The sequence below is a fragment of the Oncorhynchus mykiss genome, chromosome 18 (genome assembly GCF_013265735.2).
Source record: "Oncorhynchus mykiss isolate Arlee chromosome 18, USDA_OmykA_1.1, whole genome shotgun sequence".
Classification (NCBI taxonomy): Eukaryota; Metazoa; Chordata; class Actinopteri; order Salmoniformes; family Salmonidae; genus Oncorhynchus; species Oncorhynchus mykiss.
Genome location: NC_048582.1, coordinates 9,574,104 through 9,593,294, shown reverse-complemented (window position 1 = coordinate 9,593,294; position 19,191 = coordinate 9,574,104). Strand labels below are relative to the sequence as shown.

The 19,191-nt window shown below is 45.8% G+C and overlaps 1 protein-coding gene across 2 annotated transcripts in view; it reads left to right on the top strand.

Moving 5' to 3' along the window:
• LOC110496916 (semaphorin-5B-like) overlaps positions 1-6,354 on the top strand; it is a 101,793-nt gene extending 95,439 nt beyond the window's left edge. The window contains exons 19-22 of one of the 2 annotated variants that reach the window (XM_036951746.1): positions 748-894; positions 1,947-1,985; positions 3,480-3,685; positions 4,896-6,354. In XM_036951746.1, the coding sequence (XP_036807641.1) occupies positions 748-894; positions 1,947-1,985; positions 3,480-3,685; positions 4,896-5,081 (578 nt within the window). In that variant the 3' untranslated portion in view covers positions 5,082-6,354. Of the gene's footprint in view, positions 1-747; positions 895-1,946; positions 1,986-3,476; positions 3,686-4,895 lie in introns of both variants that reach the window. The other variant, XM_036951745.1, reaches the window with a different exon arrangement.
• Positions 6,355-19,191: the final 12,837 nt, after the last annotated feature.

The window sequence follows — 19,191 nt, the reverse complement described above, 5'->3', positions numbered from 1 at the left end:
CAGATACACAACATTCAATCATATCCTGCACAGATACACAACATTCAATCATATCCTGCACAGGTACACAACATTCAATCATATCCTGCACAGGTACACAACATTCAATCATATCCTGCACAGGTACACAACATTCAATCATATCCTGCACAGGTACACAACATTCAATCATATCCTGCACAGGTACACAACATTCAATCATATCCTGCACAGGTACACAACATTCAATCATATCCTGCACAGGTACACAACATTCAATCATATCCTGCACAGGTACACAACATTCAATCATATCCTGCACAGGTACACAACATTCAATCATATCCTGCACAGGTACACAACATTCAATCATATCCTGCACAGGTACACAACATTCAATCATATCCTGCACAGATACACAACATTCAATCATATCCTGCACAGGTACACAACATTCAATCATATCCTGCACAGGTACACAACATTCAATCATATCCTGCACAGGTACACAACATTCAATCATATCCTGCACAGATACACATATTTGCAGCATTCGTTCATACAAATATTGTTTTCAAAATGTTCAGCATTCAAAGTAAGTCATTTCATTTAAATGCTGGTGCATAAGTCATGTTAAGGTTATGTAGCTGCTATGCTGAGTTCACTGTGGCTTTACTTTGACTTATAGTGGTACCACAACTCATCTTCTCTTGTCTCCGTCCACCCTCTCCTCCAACCCCCTCCACTCCTCATCTGCTGTTCCTCCAGGTGGCCCAAGGTGGTCAGAGTGGGGGGAGTGTGACGAGGAGGGACTGCAGCATCGCAGCAGGGAGTGTGGGGAACGGGAGGCAGACCCCAGCCTGTGTCAGGGCAATGCCACCGCGAGCAGGCCCTGCCAGCCCCCCGAGGTGCCAGGTCAGTCCCCAACATTTTGAACACACTGCTAAATAGCCAGCTGTCCATCACTTTATGAGCAGTGCTTGGTTGGTTTTGCTGCAGAAAGTGATACTCTGTGATTGTGGGGAGCTTTGACTCTATTGGCTGGTTGAATTGTGCATTGCAGTAACAGTCTGTTTCTCTCTCGGTTCCTACCTATGTCTTTCCTCTTCTTCTATCTTATTTTCTCTCTCCCACTTAACATACTGCTTGACTAGTTGGGCCCAAGCTTGCTGTACAACATTAAAACCTATTCAGTCTGTCTACAAACAGGCTCTCAAAGTGCTTGATAGGAAGCCCAATAGCCATCATCATTGTCACATTCTTAGAAAGCATGAGCTCTTGAGTTGGGAAAATCTTGTGCAATACACCGACGCATGTCTTGTATTCAAGATCCTTAATGGCCTGGCTCCCCCTCCACTCAATATTTTTGTTAAACAGAAAACCCAGACATATGGCAGCAGATCCACAAGGTCTGCCATGAGAGGTGACTGTATAGTTCCCCTAAGGAAAAGCACCTTTAGTAAATCTGCATTATCTGTGAGAGCTTCTCATGTCTGGAATACACTGCCATCAGACACACATAACTGCACCACATATCACACTTTCACAAAATGCTTGAAGACATGGCTAAAGGTCAATCAGATTTGTGAACATGGTCCCTAGCTGTGTGTTGCCGCTTTCCATGTTGTCTGTTGTCTGTAGCTTGTGAGGTGTGGAAACACTTTGTTGCTTTTATGAATTTTGTCTTGCTGCTTTTTGTTTTATGTTGCTCTGTCTGTATGCTACGTCTTGCTTGTCCTATGTTGCTCTGTCTGTATGCTATGTCTTGCTTGTCCTATGTTGCTATGTCTTGCTTGTTCTATGCTGCTATTGTCTATATTGTAATTGTTTTTAATAACCTGCCCAGGGACTGCGGTTGAAAATTAGCCGGCTGGCTAAAACCGGCACTTTTACTGAAACGTTGATTAATGTGCACTGTCCCTGTAAAAATAAAAATAAACTCAAACTCAAACTCTGTTTCTCCGCAGTCGTTCTGCCTGGACAGGATAACGATCAGCGCTGTGGGGGTAAGTGACTTACGAGATTCCCCTCCCCCATCCCAGTGGGGGGTTACAGGGACCCCAAGGACATGGAGCGTGACTCTCGCCACCCCCTTTTTCCCCCCTCTCCACTTGTTTTACGCCCTTCCCACTCCCGTTGAATCACAAACGAACCATCGCCACCCTGATTCCACACAATGCTATCATTCCTAAAAGCTTTAGGCCTAGATTCAATCAGATCAAGTGTTAACGGGCGATAGCAAATACCCGCAGCTGATATTTTGGCGGTGTCGGAGGTGTAACTGTGTTGGAGCTGTCAAATCAGGGAGCAGCTGATATTTTGGCGGTGTCGGAGGTGTAACTGTGTTGGAGCTGTCAAATCAGGGAGCAGCTGATATTTTGGAGGTGTCGGAGGTGTAACTGTGTTGGAGCTGTCAAATCAGGGAGCAGCTGATATTTTGGCGGTGTCGGAGGTGTAACTGTGTTGGAGCTGTCAAATCAGGGAGCAGCTGATATTTTGGAGGTGTCGGAGGTGTAACTGTGTTGGAGCTGTCAAATCAGGGAGCAGCTGATATTTTGGAGGTGTCGGAGGTGTAACTGTGTTGGTGCTGTCAAATCAGGGAGCAGCTGATATTTTGGCGGTGTCGGAGGTGTAACTGTGTTGGAGCTGTCAAATCAGGGAGCAGCTGATATTTTGGCGGTGTCGGAGGTGTAACTGTGTTGGAGCTGTCAAATCAGGGAGCAGCTGCTGTTGATCATTGTCCAGAAGCCACACCCCGTCCCACTCGCATTACAAGTTCACAATGACAAAGTGTAGAATGTATAGAAATAATTGCTCTCAAATCAAAAATCATTAAACAAAAATAATGAGGATTTCTATCAGCCTAATCAAGGTGTAGATTACATCTCACATTCCAGTGTTAAAACTTCTAAACAAGGCTGCAAGGGATTTCTCTTAATGCGACACCGTTCAGCCAATGGCAATGTCTGCTTTAGGAATGATGCCAGGAGCCGCTTGTGGGTCTGACAGCTCTAACGCAGTTCCAACTCTGACACTGCCAAAACAACCGCTATGTGGATGTAGGCTAAAGCGGATCTGATTGAATAAAGCCTTGTTCACATTGGCAGTTTGAAGTGATTCAAATTCAATTTTTTTCCATATCCGGTCCGAATCTGTTATTTTTCCTGCAGTCTGAACAGCCAAAAAGTACATGGAATCAAATATTTCAAGCCATATTTTAAACCACCTACATCAGATGCGAATCTGATTCCTGGCTGTGCAACTTCTGTCTGAACGGTCAAATTTGATTTGATTTTAACTGATTTCAAATAGTATTTGAAACCAGGTCTGATCACTAGCTTAGCTGCACTTAGCCTTCAAAACCGGTTTGAACTCACAGTTTTTAGGGAACAAGACTACATTGCCAAAACAAACATATTGGAACATATTAAATCAATGATGATGTAGTAAATAATACCAATGATATTGAAACTCTGTCCCTTTCTCTCTCCTCCCAGCAGCCTTCTCTCTGTTCCACCTGATGGCCACGGGAGCGTTGTGTTTCTTTGCAGCGGTGGGGCTGTCGGTCCTGGTCTACGCCTACTGCCAACGACTCCACAAGCCCTCCCAGGAGTCAGCCGTCATCCACCCCACCACGCCCAACCACCTCAGCTATAAGGGCAACACGACGCCAAAGAACGAGAAGTACACCCCCATGGAGTTCAAGGTGGAGTATTCCACTCTTTCTACCCCCCCCCACACACACACTTACACACAGGGAATGGAACAATCCGTTAGGGTAGAGTCAGACCTGCAGGTTCAGATAGATAACATTGGTTTTCTTTCAAATACTTTTCATTAAGTCTGCCTGGAGTGCCAGATGGGTGGGGTTTGCACTTTTGGAACTACTCCATTGGTTCCATTGCATCAGGCGAGCCCAATCAAGCACAGATGATGAATTTGAAAGAAAGTAAATATTATTTGAACATAGGTCTGCTTCAAATACCAAATATCAGACCTCAAATGGTCAGGTCATTGTAGTCCTTGCTTGTCTGAGTGTGCCTATTTTGCTCTTTGGTAGAATGGCAGAGAGACAGTGTCCGTCCGTCCGTCCATCCTGCCCTTGTGATGTCCCAGTGATATACCATCTGTTTGCCTCCCACTCTTTATTAATGTGTTCATTAGCCTGTTAACCTATCAGAAAGGAGGGCGAGACTCACACAGCTGTGTTTGATTAATCGAGCCATTACTTGAATTAATTAACTAACGTCTGCTCTTTGGCTTTCTCCTCATACACACACACACACACACACACACACACACACACACACACACACACACACACACACAAACCATCCCTCATGTCCTTCCTGTGTCTGCCTCTCGCCATGGTTACCAGCGATTACCACCATGGTTTGTCTGTCTGAGACCCCCTAAAGGGATCGGTACTCCATCTGTGTGTGATTGATCGTGTCTACTTGTTGATACAGTTTTATGTATTATACTATCTCTGTGTGATTGATCGGGTCTGTGTGTGATTGATCGTGTCTACTTGTTGATACAGTTTTATGTATTATACTATCTCTGTGTGATTGATCGGGTCTGTGTGTGAAGATACAGTATGATGTAACTGTGGGAGAGAATCTCAATTGCATACTCCTTGTGTCCTCTCCTCGCCCTCCGTCTCAAAACCCAAAGCCAGAGGTCCCGCCCCTTGACCTTCTCCACCAATGGGTTTTGAGAAGGAGGCGAGGAGAGAGATTCTCCCTGAGTGTTAGTGGGTGGTACAGTAGGGCGTTGCAGGGAAGTGGAACTGGAAACAAAAATGAGCTTTCTCATTGGACGAGATCAGGTAGCGCCTCCTGCCTTTAGAAACGTTTTCTCCCATGTTGCACCTACTGAACACCCCCTGTTCTGTTCCCTTCTGTCTTCCACAGACGCTGAACAAGAACAACCTTCTCCCGGACGAGAGCTGCAACTTCTTCCCCTCGTCCCTCTCGCCCCTCCCCTCCCTCCCCCAGAATAACGTTTACACCACCACCTACTACCCAGCACCCCTGGGCAAATACGACCACCCCTTCCACCCCGACTCACCTTGCAGGAACTATATGCACCACAGTTGAGACAGGACCCCCCCCCCCCCCTTTCCAACTCTCTTCTCTATGGGAAGTTGGAAACACTCCTGCACCCCAGACCCTTCACCGTTTCCTCTCCTCTCCTCTATTGAGTGTGTACTTTGCTACAGTGAGGGGGAGCTGTGTTAACGACCGGGCAGACCCTTGAACTGGGTGTGTCCTCTCAAGGTCTGAACCATGCACGTTCTTCTCAATCACCAGTGCGGGCGGAGGTTGAACTGTCCCTGTCAACCAACAGGACAATAATTTCGTATCATTGTGACTGTTCAGTTGATATGACTGTTTTATGACGTTGTTTTTCTACTCTACTGTGCAGTACATCAACTCATCTCAAGACGAGGAAGTAGACTGGACCATGTGGAATGCTGGGAGTTGGAGTCTTATGAGGGAGCTGGGCTGTAGCAGCCTTATGGTTCCGTATGGAGATTCACTACATGTGGAATCTGTTCTAAAACAACACTGTTAAAAGTCTCCTGTAAAACCCTACGGTATCCGATCATGTATATCACAAAAACCCACAGACTTCACATTCAATCTGAGGAGAATATAAGACATTGTGGCTGGTTTGTATTCGATATAGACGGCAAAATCAACCGATCCCAAAGGATACCGTACCGGAATATGCTGACCAAGACACCTTCCAGCTCTAAAAACCGGCTTTATGATGGTGAAAGTGCAGATCTCATTGACACTGACAGTATGGGCACGTTTGTCATACTTCTGCTCACCAACTTGTTTCTCCTGTCTGTTTGGACACGCTGCGTCAGATTAGCCTCATGGTCAGGTGCTCCCGCAGTGTGGACTAACAGAGAGGGGAAGAGAGTGAGGGGCTGGTACTGCTTTCATCTGAGCAGCCCAAGGACTCCTGTATCACGTCCCAAATGGCACTCTATTCCCTATATAGTGCACTACTTTTGACTAGAGCCCAATGGGCCCCGGCTGAAAGGAGTGCACTATGTAGGGAATAGGGAGCCAAATGGGGCGTGACCATGGCCTCTGAAAGGGTTTATAATCCTGTAACTACCTGCACCGACACCCAAAAATGACAATGGCGGCGATTCAGAGTCGATGTAAATTTTGAGAAAAAACATGTATTTTGAACAACCCAGATACTCAGCTAAGGCTCAGCGATCCTGTCTCACCACCCTCATCCCTTCAAATGGATAGCTGTCTCACCACCCTCATCCCTTCAAATGGTTCGCTGTCTCACCACCCTCATCCCTTCAAATGGATCGCTGTCTCACCACCCTCATCCCTTCAAATGGATCGCTGTCTCACCACCCTCATCCCTTCAAATGGTTCGCTGTCTCACCACCCTCATCCCTTCAAATGGATCGCTGTCTCACCACCCTCATCCCTTCAAATGGATCGCTGTCTCACCACCCTCATCCCTTCAAATGGTTCGCTGTCTCACCACCCTCATCCCTTCAAATGGATCGCTGTCTCACCACCCTCATCCCTTCAAATGGATCGCTGTCTCACCACCCTCATCCCTTCAAATGGATCGCTGTCTCACCACCCTCATCCCTTCAAATGGTTCGCTGTCTCACCACCCTCATCCCTTCAAATGGATAGCTGTCTCACCACCCTCATCCCTTCAAATGGATCGCTGTCTCACCACCCTCATCCCTTCAAATGGATCGCTGTCTCACCACCCTCATCCCTTCAAATGGATCGCTGTCTCACCACCCTCATCCCTTCAAATGGTTCGCTGTCTCACCACCCTCATCCCTTCAAATGGATAGCTGTCTCACCACCCTCATCCCTTCAAATGGATCGCTGTCTCACCACCCTCATCCCTTCAAATGGATCGCTGTCTCACCACCCTCATCCCTTCAAATGGATCGCTGTCTCACCACCCTCATCCCTTCAAATGGATCGCTGTCTCACCACCCTCATCCCTTCAAATGGTTCTGCTGTCTCACCACCCTCATCCCTTCAAATTGATAGCTGTCTCACCACCCTCATCCCTTCAAATGGTTTGTTGTCTCACCACCCTCATCCCTTCAAATGGTTCGTTGTCTCACCAATCTCATCCCTTCAAATGAATAGCTTTCGCACCACCCTCATCCCTTCAAATGGATAGCTGTCTCACCACCCTCATCCCTTCAAATGGTTTGTTGTCTCACCACCCTCATCCCTTCAAATTGATAGCTGTCTCACCACCCTCATCCCTTCAAATGGTTTGTTGTCTCACCACCCTCATCCCTTCAAATGGTTCGTTGTCTCACCAATCTCATCCCTTCAAATGGATAGCTGTCTCACCACCCTCATCCCTTCAAATGGTTCGCTGTCTCACCACCCTCATCCCTTCAAATTGATAGCTGTCTCACCACCCTCATCCCTTCAAATGGATAGCTGTCTCACCACCCTCATCCCTTCAAATGGTTCACTCTCCCACCACCCTCATCCCTTCAAATGGTTTGTTGTTGTCCCTTCAAATGGATAGCTGTCTCACCACCCTCATCCCTTCAAATGCTTTGATGTCTCACCACCCTCATCCCTTCAAATGGATAGCTGTCTCACCACCCTCATCCCTTCAAATGGATATATGTCTCACCACCCTCATCCCTTCAAATGGATAGCTGTCTCACCACCCTCATCCCTTCAAATGGTTAGCTGTCTCACCACCCTCATCCCTTCAAATGGTTTGCTGTCTCACCACCCTCATCCCTTCAAATGGTTAGCTGTCTCACCACCCTCATCCCTTCAAATGGTTCACTGTCTCACCACCCTCATCCCTTCAAATGGATAGCTGTCTCACCACCCTCATCCCTTCAAATGGATATATGTCTCACCACCCTCATCCCTTCAAATGGATCGCTGTCTCACCACCCTCATTCCTTCAAATGGATAGCTGTCTCACCACCCTCATCGCTTCAAATGGATAGCTGTCTCATCACCTTCATCCCTTCAAATGGATAGCTGTCTCACCACCCTCATCCCTTCAACTGGTTAGCTGTCTCACCACCCTCATCCCTTCAAATGGATAAATGGATGCATCAAATTGGAAATGTGGGAAAATGATCTGTATACCAAACCTTGACGTGAAGCATGATGAATACAGTTAGTGTGTAAGGGCACTGTTTCATCATCATGCTACAGGGAAATGGGTTTGTCATGTTGATATAATGAAATATGTATTGAATGGTGGCAGATAAGGTCATCACCTGGATTACAATGCTGGATCACTCAGCACCTCCTCCACTAGATCACAATACTGGATCACTCAGCACCTCCTCCACTAGATCACAATACTGGATCACTCAGCACCTCCACTGGATCACAATACTGGATCACACAGCACCTCCACCACGAGATCACAATACTGGATCACTCAGCACCTCCACTGGATCACAATACTGGATCACTTAGCACCTCCTCCACTAGATCACAATACTGGATCACTCAGCACCTCCACTGGATCACAATACTGGATCACTCAGCACCTCCTCCACTAGATCACAATACTGGATCACTTAGCACCTCATCCACTGGATCACAATACTGGATCACAATACTGGATCACTCAGCACCTCCTACACTAGATCACAATACTGGATCACTCCGCACCTCTTCCACTAGATCACAATACTGGATCACTCAGCTTTGCTTCCACTGGATCATAATACTGGATCACTCAGCACGTCCACTGGATCACAATACTGGATCACTCAGCACTTCCACTGGATCACAATACTGGATCACTCTGCACTGCTTCCACTGGATCACAATACTGGATCACATTACTGGATCACACTACTGGATCCCATTACTGGATCACAATACTGGATCCCATTACTGGATCACAATACTGGATCCCATTACTGGATCCCATTACTGGACCCCAATACTGAATCACAATACTGGATCCCATTACTGGACCCCAATACTGAATCACAATACTGGATCCCATTACTGGACCACAATACTGAATCACATTACTGGATCCCATTACTGGACCCCATTACTGGATCACATTACTGGATCCCATTACTGGACCCCAATACTGAATCACAATACTGGATCCATTACTGGACCACAATACTGAATCACATTACTGGATCCCATTACTGGACCCCAATACTGGATCATGTTATGGTAATAATCTGCAGAAGGAGATTGCCATACTGTGTGTGTGTGTCTTGCTGGGCCATTCATTGTTGTATATGTTATATGTGAGTGTGGAGAGTATCAATGTGATGATATTAGAGTAGTGATGATCAACTCCTATCTCTTCCAGTCATTCAAGTTGTTCATGTTACAGATCTGAGCCCCATATAAACTGATGGTAGGACATCTTCACCTAAATGATACTGAGCTGATGGTAGGACATCTTCACCAAAATGATACTGAGCTGATGGTAGGACATCTTCACCTAAATGATACTGAGCTGATGGTAGGACATCTTAACCTAAATGATACTGAGCTGATGGTAGGACATCTTCACCTAAATGATACTGAGCTGATGGTAGGACATCTTCACCAAAATGATACTGACCTGATGGTAGGACATCTTCACCTAAATGATACTGAGCTGATGGTAGGACATCTTCACCTAAATGATACTGAGATGATGGTAGGACATATTTACCTAAATGATACTGAGATGATGGTAGGACATCTTCACCTAAATGATACTGAGATGATGGTAGGACATCTTCACCTAAATGATACTGAGCTGATGGTAGGACATCTTCACCTAAATGATAATGAGCTGATGGTAGGACATATTCACCTAAATGATACTGAGATGATGGTAGGACATCTTCACCTAAATGATACTGAGCTGATGGTAGGACATCTTCACCTAAATGATACTGAGTCTGGAAGTTTACTGTGAAGGTTCTCAAACTATTCATTCTCCATTCGATGAATGTTAAGTCATGTTTTCTTAAACAGCTAATGTTAATTTGTTCATAGATGCTGTTCCATGCTAAAGGCAATGCAACCTAGTCAGTATGGTTTGTAAAATGTATATTGTATAGCTTTTCTGTGTTTTTAAAGGCTTCTAGTTGTAAAAATGGATATGTTTTGTAAATATCAAGAAGGAGATGGAGGTTTGTACCTGTCAGTAACCGAGGTTTGAGTTGTTCTCCATCCTGGATTTGATGTGAGTGCCAGTCTGTTTGTGCTGTCATGCCAACCCCTCATCACTCATTGTCACATGGCTTGACAATGACCAATGGGGTTGGCAGGAGCACAAACAGATCAGGGACAAGGCTAGATGTTATGTAGCATAATGTTCATCCCTGTAATGTAGTAATGACAGATCTGAGACCAGGTTAGATGTTATGTAGCATAATGTTCAACCCTGTAATGTAGTAATGACAGATCTGGGACCAGCCTAGATACTATGTAGATTAATGTTCAGCCCTGTGATGTAGTAATGTAGCCACACATAGGTTTAGCTGCCATGGTATCTGTTACCCTCAATTCTCAAGATACAACCCTCTTCATGTATTTCAATTAGTTTAATTGTGTGTGTGTGTGTGTGTGTGTGTGTGTGTGTGTGTGTGTGTGTGTGTGTGTGTGTGTGTGTGTGTGTGTGTGTTAAAAATACAATAAAAATAAATATTACTGTACATTCATTGTTGTGGACATTCACAGGACACATTCACTTCGTTTTGTCATCGTGATTGAACATGCTGCTGTTGCATGTTGGAAAAACGCCGATCGGGGGGGGGGGGGGTCTGCACCCTTCTACGCAATCAACCAGGTGGTACTGTCAGCTGGGTATTGTAGTCCTGCTCACAAGTTATTGCTCTTTTCCAGAACTACAAACATGGCTGTTGGATTTGCGAATTGAGACTTTTTAATCACTGCCTTTTAGACACTGAATTTTTTGCTACTCTATATTTTTGTATATTGTACATTGTAAAAAAAGGAATAAAAATTAACTTTGGTGCCAAACATCTGTCAACTGTGCCCTTCTACATTCACTAGGAAGCTTGGTTGATTACTCCATTGTAAAGACACTACCATTCAGTTAGCCTCACTAAATCAGTAGGAAGCTTGGTTGATTACTCCATTGTAAAGACACTACCATTCAGTTACCCTGACTAAATCACTAGGAAGCTTGGTTGATTACTCCATTATAAAGACACTACCATTCAGTTAGCCTCACTAAATCACTAGGAAGCTTGGTTGATTACTCCATTGTCAAGACACTACCATTCAGTTAGCCTCACTAAATCACTAGGAAGCTTGGTTGATTACTCCATTGTAAAGACACTACCATTCAGTTAGCCTCACTAAATCACTAGGAAGCTTGGTTGATTACTCCATTGTAAAGACACTACCATTCAGTTAGCCTCACTAAATCACCAGGAAGCTTGGTTGATTACTCCATTGTCAAGACACTACCATTCAGTTAGCCTCACTAAATCACTAGGAAGCTTGGTTGATTACTCCATTGTAAAGACACTACCATTCAGTTACCCTGACTAAATCACTAGGAAGCTTGGTTGATTACTCCATTGTAAAGACACTACCATTCAGTTAGCCTCTTGCTCGTTCCCTACAGTCACCATGTATTCAAACTCTATTTGTCCGACTTCAGTCTTCCTACATATATGGTACATGGCAACAAGAAGCATAGAGTTGGCCAACACATACAGTACAGGATGGATACAATCAAATGTCTTTTACAAAGCCCTTTTTACATCAGCAGTTGTCAGACAGTGATTTACAGACACTCATCCTAAAACCCCAAAGAGCAAGCAATGCAGATGTAGAAGCACAGTAGCTAGGAAAAACTCCATAAAGGCAAGAATCTAGGAAGAAACCTAAAGAGGAGCCAGGCTCTGAGAGGTGGCCAGTCCTCTTCTGGCTGTACCGGGTAGAGAGGAACCAGTCTCTGAGGGGAGGCCAGTCCTCTTCTGGCTGTACCGGGTAGAGAGGAGCCAAGCTCTGAGGGGTGGCCAGTCCTCTTCTGGCTGTACCAGGTAGAGAGGAACCAGTCTCTGAGGGGTGGCCAGTCCTTGTCTGGCTGTACCGGGTAGAGAAGAACCAGTCTCTGAGGGGAGGCCAGTCCTCGTCTGGCTGTACCGGGTAGAGAGGAACCAGTCTCTTGAGAGGTGGCCAGTCCTCTTCTGGCTGTACCGGGTAGAGAGGAACCAGTCTCAGAGGGGTGGCCAGTCCTCTTCTGGCTGTACCGGGTAGTGAGGAACCAGTCTCAAAGGGGAGACCAGTCCTCTTCTGGCTGTACCGGGTAGTGAGGAACCAGTCTCAGAGGGGTGGCCAGTCCTCTTCTGGCTGTACCGGGTAGAGAGGAACCAGTCTCTGAGGGGTGGCCAGTCCTCTTCTGGCTGTACCGGGTAGAGAAGAACCAGTCTCTGAGGGGTGGCCAGTCCTCTTCTGGCTGTACCGGGTAGAGAAGAACCAGTCTCTGAGAGGTGGCCAGTCCTCTTCTGGCTGTACCGGGTAGAGATATAAGAGTAGGTGTGGCCATTAAAGCCAGAATATGAGACTATACTTATCATACATCATACACACAGTGTTTGTTTCCAGGACTGTGTGAGTCCCAGCTTGACTGTTTCATCAGCAGTACTGTGTGAGTCCCAGCTTGACTGTTTCATCAGCAGTACTGTGTGAGTCCCAGCTTGACTGTTTCCAGTACTGTGTGAGTCCCAGCTTGACTGTTTCATCAGCAGTACTGTGTGAGTCCCAGCTTGACTGTTTCATCACTAGTACTGTGTGAGTCCCAGCTTGACTGTTTCATCACCAGTACTGTGTGAGTCCCAGCTTGACTGTTTCATCACCAGTACTGTGTGAGTCCCAGCTTGAATGTTTCATCACCAGTACTGTGTGAGTCCCAGCTTGCCCACATTGCTTGTATTGTTTACAAGTGTCTCACTGAATGGTATCAGATTGTTATTACTACTGAAACACACCACCATTGACCCCTCATTCCGAAACCTGTCAGAGAGAATCCAGATCCACACTGACTTGTGATGCTACGGTACTCTCTTTCCCCCCCAACACATCCTAGCGTGAGATCAAGGTTGACTTTGGCTTTGCTTCGGCATTCACACGGTGTTATGCACTATTTGACGCCCAAGATAAATTGTGTGAAACCTGTCACCTGCAATCAACCAATTCATGCACAACCTGGCATGAACTCAAGTACGCATGCACACATTCACAAAAAGATGCACACACACACACAATCTCTCTTTCTCGCTCTCACACAAATAAACACACACACTCTCTATCTGTCTCTCTCTCTCTCTCTCTCTCTTTGTCTGTCTGTCTGTCTGTCTGTCTGTCTGTCTGTCTGTCTGTCTGTCTGTCTGTCTGTCTCTGTCTGTCGTGTGAAGAACACCCTTCCAGTAGAACAGACCCCTGTTGCTAGAATGGCTGTGTTTACACCGGCAGCCCAATTCTGATATTTTGAAACTAATTGGTCTGTAGACCAATCAGATCAGATCTCTTGTCAATCATTGGACAAAATATCTAAATTGGACTACCTGTATAAACGCAGCCAATGACAAAGCAAAGCCCTCCAGAGGCATGCTGGGATATTTATGGAGCTGAGGTAAGGAGGATGGCCTATAGCCAGCCTCAAGGTATCTCACTGAAACTGGACAGGGCTTTTTCACCATCCTGTACTAGCCAGCTAAAGCACCAACCCAGATCAGTAAACTTTAAAACATGCTTTTAACCTTTATGTCAGCCTTAAAATGTATCCTTCAGCCCGTAGAGTCATACCTCAGCCCCGAGTGTCATACCTCAGCCCCGAGAGTCGTACCTCAGCCCCGAGAGTCGTACCTCAGCCCCGAGAGTCGTACCTCAGCCCCGAGAGTCATACCTCAGCCCCGAGAGTCGTACCTCAGCCCCGAGAGTCGTACCTCAGCCCCGAGAGTCGTACCTCAGCCCCTAGAGTCGTACCTTAGCCCCTAAAGTCATACCTCAGCCCCGAGAGTCGTACCTCGGCCCCTAGAGTCGTACCTCGGCCCTAGAGTCTTACCTCGGCCCTAGAGTCGTACCTCGGCCCTAGAGTCGCACCTCAGCCCCTAGAGTCTTACCTCAGCCCCTAGTCTTACCTCAGCCCCTCGTACCTCAGCCCCTAGAGTCGTACCTCAGCCCCTAGAGTCGTACATCAGCCCCTAGAGTTGTACCTCAGCCCCTAGAGTCATACCTCAGCAGTTATCACCATCTAATGTATATGTCGCCCTGCATTTAGTAAATACCCTCATTCATCACAGACCTACAATATGAAGGACTCAAAAGTTTTTTTTCTTCTTTCAATTACTCAACTGAAAATGCGTTGTATTATTAAGTATATCCCCTGATGCCTCTTAGAAAACAATTCACACACATTTACATACAGTCATAACTTACCAGGCCAACATGAGTCTGGCAGCCAAAGTGACCGAGACATTTCATAAGGATGGTGACTCAATATTATGATTGATGGTGTTTGTATTAAGTCCTGATGGATTGTGATAGTATTTTAATGAGCTGGGCTGTGTATTGGCTTTCCCATTAAATAGAAGGAAACCATCCATTTCCTAACAGATGTTGTAGATTAGAGGGTGGTTGAGGACGTCCTGTGGGACATATGTGTGTGTGTGTGTGTGTGTGTGTGTGTGTGTGTGTGTGTGTGTGTGTGTGTGTGTGTGTGTGTGTGTGTGTGTGTGTGTGTGTGTGTGTGTGTGTGTGTGTGTGTGTGTGTGTGTGTGTGTGTGTGTGTGTGTGTGTGTGTGTGTGTGTGTGTGTGTCTACAGAGATCAGTCAGACAGTATATCAATGATAATCCACATGTTCACTATGTTCATACAACCTGAAACTACATCCTACATCCTGTTTTTTACCCTCATCGCTTCTCTAGGATGTTTCCACTCTTGGGTCTATTGGATTTACCACTATAATGGTGAGTCACACACACAGTCTCCCCCTCCAAGGAGATCTCTCTCTGATGGGAGGAACAACCCTCCTGGTTCTCTACGCCAAGCAGCCTCTGATGGGAGGAACAACCCTCCTGGTTCTCTACGCCAAGCAGCCTCTGATGGGAGGAACAACCCTCCCGGTTCTCTACGCCAAGCAGCCTCTGATGGGAGGAACAACCCTCCTGGTTCTCTACGCCAAGCAGCCTCTGATGGGAGGAACAACCCTCCTGGTTCTCTATGCCAAGCAGCCTCTGATGGGAGGAACAACCCTCCTGGTTCTCTATGCCAAGCAGCCTCTGATGGGAGGAACAACCCTCCTGGTTCTCTATGCCAAGCAGCCTCTGATGGGAGGAACAACCCTCCTGGTTCTCTATGCCAAGCAGCCTCTGATGGGAGGAACAACCCTCCTGGTTCTCTATGCCAAGCAGCTTCTGATGGGAAGAACAAACCTCCTGGTTCTCTATGCCAAGCAGCTTCTGATGGGAGGAACAACCCTCCTGGTTCTCTATGCCAAGCAGCCTCTGATGGGAGGAACAACCCTCCTGGTTCTCTATGCCAAGGTGACTATAACAAATCCCTCAGGTACTATGCCAGGTATATGGCGAAAACAAGCAGAATTAAATGTTATTTTCTGCTCAAAAATATATATACACTTTGAATACTAATACCATGGCTGGTATACAGTTGAAGTCGTAAGTCTACATACACCTTAGCCAAATACATTTAAACTCAGTTTTTCACAATTCCTGACATTTAATCCTCGTAAAAATGTGCCTGTCTTTGGTCAGTTAGGATCACCACTTTATTTTAAGAATGTAAAATGTCAGAATAATAGTCGAGAGCGATTTATTTCAGATTTTATTTCTTTCAACACGGGTAGCCTTCCACAAGCTTCCCACAATAAGTTGGGTATATTTTGCCCATTCCTCCTGCTGGTGTAACCGAGTCAGCTTTGTAGGCCTCCTTGCTCGCACACGCCATAAGCCATTTTGCCACAACTTTGGAAGTGTGCTTGGGGTCATTGTCCATTTGGAAGACCCATTTGCAACTTCCTGACTGATGTCTTGAGATGTTGCTTCAATATATCCACATAATGTTCTTTCCTCATGATGCCATCTATTTTGTGAAATGCACTAGTCCCTCCTGCAGCAAAGCACCCCCACAACATGATGCCGTCACCCCCGTGCTTCATGGTTGGGATGGTGTTCTTCGGCTTGCAAGCCTCCCCCTTTTTCCTCCAAACATAACGATGGTCATTATGGCCGAACAGTTCTATTTTTGTTTCATCAGACCAGAGGACATGTCCCCATGGGCAGTTAGAAACCATAGTCTGGCTTTTTATGGTGGTTTTGGAGCAGTGGCTTCTTCCTTGCTGAGCGGCCTTCAGGTTATGTCGATATAGGACTCGTTTCACTGTGGATATAGATACTTTTGTACCTGTTTCCTCCAGCATCTTCACAAGGTCCTTTGCTGTTGTTCTGGGATTGATTTGCACTTTTCGCACCAAAGTACATTAATCTCTAGGAGACAGAACGCATCTCCTTCCTGAGCGGTATGACGGCTGCATGGTCCCATGGTGTTTATACTTGCTTACTATTGCTTGTACAGATGAACGTGGTACCTTCAGGCATTTGGAAATTGCTCCCAAGGATGAACCAGACTTGTGGAGGTCTATAATTATTTTTCTGAGGTCTAGGCTGATTTCTTTTGCTTGACATCATGGGAAAATCAAAGAGGCACTGAGTTTGAAGGTAGACCTTGAAATACATCCACAGGTACAGCTCCAATTGACTTAAATGATGTCAATTAGACTATCAGAAGCTTCTAAAGCCATGACATTCTTTTCTGGAATTTCCAAGCTGTTTAAAGGCACAGTCAACTTAGTGTTGGAATTGTGATACAATTGTGATACAGTGAAATAATCTGTCTGTAAACAATTGTTGGAAAAATTACTTGTGTCATGCACAAAGTAGATGTCCTAACTGACTTGCCAAAACTATAGTTTGTTAACAAGAAATTAGTGGAGTGGTTGAAAAACGAGTTTTAATGACTTCAACCTAAGTGTATGTAAACTTCCGACTTCAACTGTATGCATAGGTCCAATCATTTAGAAATGTAGATTAGGTACCTTGATCTAGGAATAGCCATGTCAACCTTTTAGGACCGGGAGGAAGCCAGGTATGCATCCCAAATGGCATCCTATTCCCTATGTAGTGCACTAAATTGCTCTGGTGCCACTGCCCATGCTAATAATAATGTGAAGATGAATGTTAATACCAAGGTAATGCTGTTAGTCCCATTCCACAGCACATCAAGCTGTTATCTAAATGGATCAATGGAGGATGCACCACAGTGTCCCCAAATGAATCATAGACTCAGAGAGAACATTAGCTCCTCGGATAAAGACAACGTTAGTTCTAGTCAGCTAGGCTACTTCCCAAATGGCACCCTTTTCCGTTCACAGTGCGCTACTTTTGATCAGCGCCCTATGGATATTGGTCAAAAGTAGGGCACTAAATAGGGAATAGGGTGCCATTTGGGACATAAACCTAGTCATTTCAGCATGTGATTGAGAATATAAACTCACTCATCCCCTTCATGCCGGCTGATGCATGGGGCAGCATATATAAAGATGTGGGGAAATGATGAGCTGAAATAGCAATATGCAGAGGTGTATGTCTATCAGCAACAGGTCTTGTTTGGTAAATTATCCAACCCATCCTCCCTTTATTTCCATTCACATTAAAACAAATAGTGATGTGATGTCCACCAGTTCAGATTTAAAAACACATCCAGAAAGAGGAGCTGATGGGAGTACCATAAGGAGGAGGGGGGGAGGGAGGGAGGGAGGGAGTGAGGGGGTGTAGAGACAGGGAGAGAAAGTGAGGGAGGGAGGGAGAGGTGGAGGAGGTGTAAATACAGGGAGAGAAAGAGAGGGAGGGAGGGAGAGGTAAGGGTAGAAGCAGTAGGAAGAGAACTGACACCCAGACAACAGATATCATGAATCTATTAAATGTAGCCTGCTATAGGTGGGAATGCTTGTTTGTGTGTGCGTATGCGTGTGTGTGTGTGTGTGTGTGTGTGCGTGTGCGTGTGCGTGTGCGTGTGCGTGTGCGTGGGCGTGGGCGTTGGCGTGGGCGTGTGCGTGTATTTGGGGGGGTGAACAAAAAACCTTTCATAAGATGGTAGAAGGCATAGAACAGATTGCAGAGGAGAGATGGAGGGTGGAATGGGTTTGGCGTGGTGACAGCGTGATAAGACATGCTGAAACTTCTGTTAATCTGCCACTCAACACAGGCCTCAGGAATTCACCTCACCTGAACCCCCCCTCTCTCTCAGCACACACCCATACACAAACACACACACACACACACATACACACACACACTCACACAAAGTCAGTCAGTCACATCTTCATATTGTTTATCCTCTACAGTTTACAGTTCTACAGTCTGTTAATTTCATCTAACAACAATAACTTCAAACCCCCTCAATCTCTTATGAATAAATATGAGGCATTTCGTTTTCTGAATCACTTACCCAGAACAGTACAAACGTCCATCAGCGTTTCTCAGTTTGTTGACCACAGCAAAAAACTTTAATGTTGTGGTCCATGGAAAACCAGAAGATTGATGATCCTATCTAGTCTTTCTGTTTCTATAGTCTCTCTGTTTCTATAGTCTCTCTGTTTCTATAGTCTCTCTGTTTCTATAGTCTTTCTGTTTCTATAGTCTCTCTAGCTAGTTTGATTGCAGCATTAACCTAAGCAGTACAGGATTAAATCAGGTGACATTCAGCCAAAGACAATGATGAGGGAGGGACAGGTTACAGGGAACAGAACCCGTGTCATCATACAGGACAAACTGCCTTCTGCTGCTTATGTTGTCCTACATTCTGCTTCATGACAGGGTGGAACTCACTGTGTCATTGGGCTCTGGACACACACACACACACACACACACACACACACACATACATGTACACGCACACACACACACACACACACACACACACACACACACACACACACACGGGCACGCACGAGCGCGCACACACACACACACACACACACACACGGGCACGCACGAGCGCGCACACACACACACACACACACACACACACATACATACATATACACACACACACGTACATACATACATACCTACATACACACACACATGGGCACGCACGAGTGCGCACCCACA